At 51.3% G+C, this 7557-nt stretch overlaps 1 protein-coding gene across 3 annotated transcripts; it reads right to left on the bottom strand.

Annotated features, from left to right (window-relative positions):
* Positions 1-378: 378 nt before the first annotated feature.
* On the bottom strand, positions 379-7276 carry ZNF34 (zinc finger protein 34). 3 transcript variants are annotated; one of them, XM_011938002.1, is made up of 5 exons: positions 7222-7276; positions 5688-5774; positions 5333-5459; positions 4747-4866; positions 379-1884 (listed from the first exon to the last, which is right to left on the bottom strand). In XM_011938002.1, exons 2-5 carry the CDS (start codon positions 5718-5720, stop codon positions 524-526), a joined length of 1641 nt encoding a protein of 546 aa, XP_011793392.1. In that variant the 5' UTR covers positions 5721-5774; positions 7222-7276; the 3' UTR covers positions 379-523. The 3 variants fall into 3 exon arrangements, with proteins under 3 accessions (XP_011793392.1, XP_011793393.1, XP_011793394.1); XM_011938003.1 differs by having other exon boundaries at positions 7226-7274; XM_011938004.1 differs by lacking the exon at positions 4747-4866.
* Positions 7277-7557: the final 281 nt, after the last annotated feature.

The following is a 7557-nucleotide window of genomic DNA, read 5'->3' as shown; positions in this document are numbered from 1 at the left end:
CCATGTTGGCCAGGATGGTCTTGGACTCCTGACCTCAAGTGATCCACCTACCTTGGCCTCTCAAAATGCTGGGATTACAGGCGTGAGCCATGACACCTGGCCGACGTTTTTAAATTTACAATATGTGAAAATGTTAAAATATGTGGTATTATCTTCAGTGTGAATTTTCTGATATTGAGGAAATAGCAAAAGTGAAGATCCTAGGTGCTGCAATGACAAGCATTACAGTATTTTCTTTTTAAAATGCTCTCCAGTATGTCTCAAAGAAAACATTCCTAAATCAGCAGCAATGAATTTTTTTCTAAGTGGGGGAGATTACAGGAGCTTCTTTTTGCTCACTTTTCTCTCTCAATTTCTCTAAAATGAACATGCACTGCATTTGATTTAAGAAAAGAGGTTTGTTTAATGAGAAATGTCCTTTCACCCTGTGAAAACATCGTGTGGATAATAAAGGGCAGTCAGGTGCCGGGGGCGCATGCAGGAAGTGCTCAGCTGGACTCTGCCCTCAAACACTGCTCCACTGTTACACGGAGAAGTCCTCCCGGAGGTGAATCCGCTGATGCTGACACATGTTGGAACTGTGCCGGAAGGCCTTCCCACACTCACTGCACTTGTAGGGCTTCTCCCCGGTGTGGATCCTCCGGTGCTGAATCAAGTAAGTGCTCTGGCTGAAGGCTTTCTTGCAATCACTGCATTTGTAGGGTTTCTCTCCGTGGTGCAACCTCTGGTGGTGAATGAGTCTGGAACTGTTGTGGAAGGCCTTCCCACACTCGCTGCACTTGTAGGGCTTTTCTCCTGTGTGAATTCTCTGATGCTGGATGAGGTGTGTGCTCTGGCTGAAAACTTTGCCACAGTCGTTGCACTCGTAGGGCTTCTCTCCAGTGTGGCTTCTCTGATGCTCCACCAGTTTGGTTTTTTGAATGAAAGCTTTCTCACATTCATTACATTTATAGGGTTTCTCTCCAGTGTGAATTCTCTGATGTTGGATAAGGTTAGAACTTTGGGTAAAGCCCTTGCCACATTCCTTGCACTCAAATGGCTTCTCTCCTGTGTGAGTCCGACGATGGCGGATAAGGATGGAGCCATCACTGAAGGCTTTCCCACAGTCATTACATTTATAGGGTTTCTCTCCAGTGTGGATCCTCTGGTGATAAATAAGGGAAGAGTAGGCGCTAAAGTGTTTCCCACACTCACCACACTTGTAGGGTTTCTCCCCAGTGTGAATCCTCTGGTGCTTCATGAGGTTGGGCCTCCGGGTGAATGTCTTCCCACACTCGTCACACCGGTAGGGAATCTCTCCTGAGTGCATCCTTCGGTGGTTGATGAACTCGCAGCTCTGGCTGAAGGCTTTCCCACACTCATCACATTTGTAGGGCTTCTCTTCACTGTGAAGCCGCTGATGCTTGACAAGGTTGGCACTGTACCTGAATGTTTTCCCACAGTAACTGCAATAATGCAATTTTTTCCCAGGAGGAATTTTCTGATCTTCTTTAACAACTAAGTTTGCACTCAAGATTTCCCCAGAGTCACGAACTGTCTTTGTTTTTTTTGACCTGTGTATGCGCTTATGGTTGTTGAGATAGGATCTCTGTTCAAAACTCTGCTCGCATATATCACATTTGTGAGGGCTCTGATCGGGAACAGGTCGTGACACCAACCTGAGGCTTCCCCCAGACCCTCCGCTGCTCTCCCCGTTGGTCAGTGTGACTGCCCTGGGGCCTCTCTGCTCCAGCTTTTCCAGGCTCCCCTCTGCCTTCCTGATGTGGTCACAGGCTTCTACCGGCTCAGATCCCCGGGGAAAAATCCCCCTCGGCTGGCCTAGTTCTTCCTCACCAAATGTCTCCTGTGAAGTCAACTCCTTGTACTCAGTTCTGGTCCCAAGAGCTGAAACAAAAAACAGAACATCTAAGGGTCACCTGCTCTGACTCTGGAAGGCAGGCATGAGATGCTGCTGGCCACCTGTGGGGTACTGATTTGATCATCTCCAAAGTCACAACAGCCTTGCAAAGATGAGAGTCTGGAGCTCAGAGGCTTACGCAGCTCACCTAGGGCCGCAGTCATGTAGCCCTTCAAACACTCACTCCTTCCTTGATTTGACACTCACACAACAAACTTCTCCTGGGTGGCCACTCCCCAAGAATGGGGAGTGACAAGTACCCAAGTGGGGTTCTGCCACATGGCCCTCAGAGACTGATACCAGCAGCCACACCCAAGATTGATTAGTCCTGGCCCCTTCTTGCCAGCTGAGTCACCTGAGGCAACAACTCACCTACCTTTCTGAGCCTTGATTTCTCCATCTGTGGCCACATGGCACTCTCATGAGAACAAAACAGAGTAATACAACAGACTGACCACGAAGAACTCAGCCCAGTGCCCAGCACAGCGAGTTCCAGGTGCAAGCACCTCACGACTGCCACTTTGATTACTGCTCCCTTCCTAGTCCTAAGGGGCCTATCCTTCCACCCCTTGCCTGGCTCTGCACTGCACATGAACAGGTGCTGAACACCAATATCGGCCAAGATGTGCAGCAGACAGTGCTCACATACTGCTACAGGAGCCTGTGCTGGAGCTGCTGCTGTGGAGGATGGTTTGGCAACCTTATCTAAAGCTGCTCTATGAACATGCTGACTCGGCGACTCTGCTCCCAGGTACACACGCACCAGAAAGGCATTCCGGGCACTGGAGAGATCCATGCCCAAGAGCGTCCACAGCAGTCCTGTGCAACCCCAGACCTGGACAACTCAATGTCCTCCACAAGTAGAAGGGAACATAAATTGTGGTATGTTCGTACAATAGAACAATGCAACCAAACAGACCACACTGCTGCTACAAGAAACACAAGCAACTCTCACCATGTTCAGCAAAAGATGCCCTGTGTGCGTCTAGACAGAAAAATCCAAAGCAGGAAGCGGCCTCTTGTGACAGGAGTCAGAAAGAAGACCCCTGTGGGGAGCAGTGGGCAATGACAGAGGAGAGCCAGGGAGCTCCTGGGGGCTGAAACAGTCTATATTTTAATCTGAAGGATGATTTCTCATAAAAATTCACTGAGTTGTAAACGTAGGGTTTGTCCTATTTCTATAGCTATTTACATTCAAATAAGCAGATTTACAAAATAAGAAGTCCTTTGAGCCAGCAGTTCCTTCCTAGGATATCATCAGACACATGCAAAAAGGTGACCAGCAGAGCTATCCAATCTTTTGGCCTGCACTTCCAGTGAAGACATGACAGAGACTCATGCGCACAGAAATGGAAACACATTCCGTGTCTGCACGGCAGAACACACTATCATTCCTGTTAAGAAGCAGTGTCAGCCAGGCACGGTGGCTCACGCCTGTAATCCCAGCACTTTGGGTGGCCAAGGCAGGTGGATCACAAGGTCAGGAGCTCGAGATCAGCCTGGCCAATATGGTGAAACCCCATCTCTACTAAAAATACAAAAACTAGCCAGGCGTGGTGGCGTGTACCTGTAGTCCCAGCTACTCGGGAGGCTGAGGCAGAAGAATTGCTTAAACCTAGGAGGCAGAGGTTGCAGGGAGCCGAGATCGCACCACTGCACTCCAGCCTGGGCAACAGAGCAAGACTCTGTCTCAAAAAGAAAAACAAAAAGAATGGCTCACACCTGCAATCCCAGCACTTTGGGAGGCCAAGGTGGGAGGATTGCTGGAGCCCAGGGGTTCAAGACCAGCCTGGGCAACACAGTAAAATGCTGTCTCTACTAAAAATACATACATTAGCCAAGCGTGGTGGCAGGCACCTGTAGTCCCAGCTACTCAGGAGGCTGAGGCAGGAGAGTCACTTGAAACTGGGAGGTGGAGGCTGCAGTGAGCCGAGATTGCACCACTGCACTCCAGCCTGAGCGACAGAGCAAGACTCTGTCTCAAAAAAAAAAAAAAAAAAAAAAAAAGCAGTGTCTGGGTCAGGTGCAATGGCAGTGGCTCATACCTGTAATCCCAGCACTTTGGAAGGCCAAGGCAAGAGGATCACTTGAGCCCAGGAGTTCGAGACCAGTCTGGGCAACATAGTGAAACCTCGTCTGTAAAAAAATCAAAACTTAGTGTGAGTGGCACATGACATGCCTGTGGTCCCAGTTACTCGGGAGGCTGAGATAGGAGGATCGCTTGAGTGCAGAAGGTCAAGGCTGCAGTGAGCCATAATCATACCACTGCACTCCAGCCTGGGTGATAGAGGGCGACCCTGTCTCAAAAAAAAAAAAAAAAGACTGTGTCCATACATAACAGTGGAAAGGCCAGTGCTAGGAAAGGAATATCCTACAATACAACTGTGCCTGGGCAGTGAGATTCAGGGTGATGTGTACTCTCTCACTTTTCCGTAGTGTATTAATTTAGAAGAGAGGGGAATTAAGCGATAGTCGCCATCACTAGGCCCTCAGTGTCTGGCATAAGCTCTGGAGGGCAGGGTTCTGTGGGGTTCTGCAGACCCTAACCTCCCCTTACAGCACCCATGGTCTGCACCTACTCACTCCCCTCTACACGGGACCTTGCCTGGAATGTCCATTCCGGTTTTCCACAGAAATGCTGCCCTGGAGAGATTCTGCTCAATAATCTCCCCACCAAGGTGCCCAGACTGAGAGAGGTGACCTGGGCTTCAGCAAAGGCCACCGTCAGGCCTCCTGTGCTAGCCCCAATGCATCTTCCCCGCAGACTCCTGGTTCATTAAACGGACACGCTGGACCCTAACAAATGCTCATTCGGTGACTTGAGTTGGGAAGCAGACCCCCTCACGCACCTGGGCTGTTGACTCTCAGGTGCTCTCTCCCAGAGGTGCCCTGAACATCCAGGACCCAGGGCTCATCCCCTCGCTCCAACTGCGAGATCACTCCAGGCTTGGGGCCTGCAGGTCCTACTCCTGGGAAGGAGACAGGGACTGGGGTTGGTACCAAGGACACAGGGCAGCACCTAGTGCCGTCTCACCCTGGGGCAGCAGGGTAAGGGAGGCACAAGCAGAGGGGGTGATGGAAGCCTGGACACCCTCTGGAGGGCACTGAGATTGGGCTGGGGCAGTCCTGAGCATAAGGGAACAAGAGCTCAGGGGTTACCTCCACTAGGAGGTGTGCAACTCCACCCCCTGACCCTGGTCCCCCTGTCCCACCAGGGAGGGGTCTGCCTGGGACCTGGAGCGAAAGGGAAGGGAAGGGCTGACTCAGGAAGGTCCCAGCACTGCCCCTCCCCTCATCTTCTCAGATCAGGTGCCTACCTGGGATAAAGGTCATCACCTACCTCTGTGCCCAGGGGGTGAGGCCCCTAGCCCAGCCTCTGCTGAGCCCTTAGCCCCCAGGGCTGTTCCCAGAACTGAGTCCTAGTGAGGGCCTTACCCAGTGAGACTAGGTTCCCGTAGGTCTCCAGCATCACGTCCCTGTAGAGGCCCCTCTGAGCAGGGCCCAGGCGGCCCCATTCCTCCCGAGAGAGGAACACAGCCACATCCTCGAAGGTCACCTCGGCCTGGAATGACAGCAACTGCTATAGCCCAGGTGTGGTCCAGAGTGGGCTGGCAGGGGCAGGGAGGCAGCAGAAGCATGCTAAAGGCACCAGCACAGTGGGTGGCTGCATGGGGGTCCCAGGGTCACCCCTACCATCACGTCAGCACCCCAAACCAGAGACACCTGACAGTGTTTGCCAAGGAAAGCCCTGGGTAAAGATTTCACTCCTCCCAGGAGGACAGATACTCACCTGGGGTGGGGCAGACAGGAACAAGGCTGCCATTGCCTAAGGGTTGGGCTTTCTGAGGGCGGTGCACAGGAGCTGGTCACTCAGGTGCTGAGAGAAGAGAACAGAACAAGTGGAGGCCCAGTCTGGCCCCTTCTTCCACAGCTCAGGCTACTTGGTGCTGCCATAAACAGCCCTGCCTGCCTCACTGGTCCACCCCCACCCATCCCAATGGGGGTACTGCTAACTGGCCTCCCAGGCTCGTAAACAAGTTCTCCATTATCTCAGGTAGCACAACATATTACATATGCATCAAAGAAAATGCTAAACCATCACAGCCACGCTTGATGCACCACTACCTTTCTACCCCCACATCCTCATGTCCTCACCTGTCTACCCTCACGTATGCACGTCCTCACCATCTGCTTCTTTGTTTGATCGCCATTAAATAGTGTGGGCTCCCAGAGCTCGGGGCCTTCACAGCCTCCATACCAGCACTGGCCCCCTGGGCCCACCTTATGTACTCTTAACCTGTCTTTTCTCCTTTGACTCCGCCAGACTTCACAGCCCCCACGGCCTGGTGTTGGGTCTGATCACCCCAACAATCACACCCAGTTAATTTTTTTGTACAGATGGGGTTTCGCCACGTTGCCCAGGCTGGTCTTGAACTCTTGAGCTCAAACAATCTTCTTGCCTCGGCCTCCCAAAGTGCTGGGATTACAGGAGTGCACCAAAGTGCCCAGCCTCCAGTCTCACCTCTACTGCCTGCTGCCCTCGGGCTGTCTATCCCCCTCCTCCTCTCTGGCATGCTAAGCTATCTCATTCAGGAGGAAAACAACAATATTCATTCACTTTACATGGAAGAATGAAGACAAAATGTTAAGGGTTAAGGAAGAAAATTAAAAATGAGGCCGGGCGCGGTGGCTCAAGCCTGTAATCCCAGCACTTTGGGAGGCCGAGACGGGCGGATCACGAGGTCAGGAGATCGAGACCATCCTGGCTAACACGGTGAAACCCCGTCTCTACTAAAAAATACAAAAAACTAGCCGGGCGACGTGGCGGGCGCCTGTAGTCCCAGCTACTCAGGAGGCTGAGGCAGGAGAATGGCGTAAACCCAGGAGGCGGAGCTTGCAGTGAGCTGAGATCCGGCCACTGCACTCCAGCCTGGGCGGCAGAGCGAGACTCCGTCTCAAAAAAAAAAAAAAAAAAAAAAAAAAAAAAGATAATTAAAAATGATAGAAGGGGCCAGGCTCGGTGGCTCACATCTATAATCCTAGCGCTTTGGGAGGCTGAGGCAGGAGGATAGCTTGAGCCCAGGAATTTGAGACAAGCCTGGGCAACGTAGGGAGACCTCAATGCTACCAAAGAAAAAAAAAATCAGCCGGCTGTGATGGCACACACCTGTAGTCCCAGCTACTTGGGAGGCTGAGGTGGCAGGGATCGCTTGGGCCCAGGAAGTAGAGGCTGCAGTGAGCTGTGATCACACCACTGCACTCCGGCCTGGGCGACAAAGCAAAATCCTGTCTCAAAATAAATAAGTAAAATAAGGTTGACTCACTTACCAGAAGCATGAGACTCTTGGATTAGGTACACATGACGCAACTATTTGGCCTAAAATAAAATAACACAGAAAGGCTAAATATCAGTAAATATTAGATCAAACACTAGTTAAAATAAAGCTGTGGTACCTACATACCTTTTCTATATCTTTAAAGCTTTTTATTGAAGTATATTTATATTATAAAAGTTGACAAATCCTGAGTACACAGTTCAGTGGATCATCACGAACTGCACAAGCCCATGGAACCAGCACCACAGTCAAGAAAGAACAGGACAGGCCGTGCACGGTGGCTCATGCCTGGAATCCCAGCACTCTGGGAGGCTGGGGCGGGCG

The sequence above is a fragment of the Colobus angolensis genome, unplaced genomic scaffold (assembly GCF_000951035.1).
Source record: "Colobus angolensis palliatus isolate OR3802 unplaced genomic scaffold, Cang.pa_1.0 Scaffold17, whole genome shotgun sequence".
Taxonomy (NCBI): domain Eukaryota; kingdom Metazoa; phylum Chordata; class Mammalia; order Primates; family Cercopithecidae; genus Colobus; species Colobus angolensis.
This window is presented reverse-complemented; position numbering and strand designations above follow the sequence as displayed.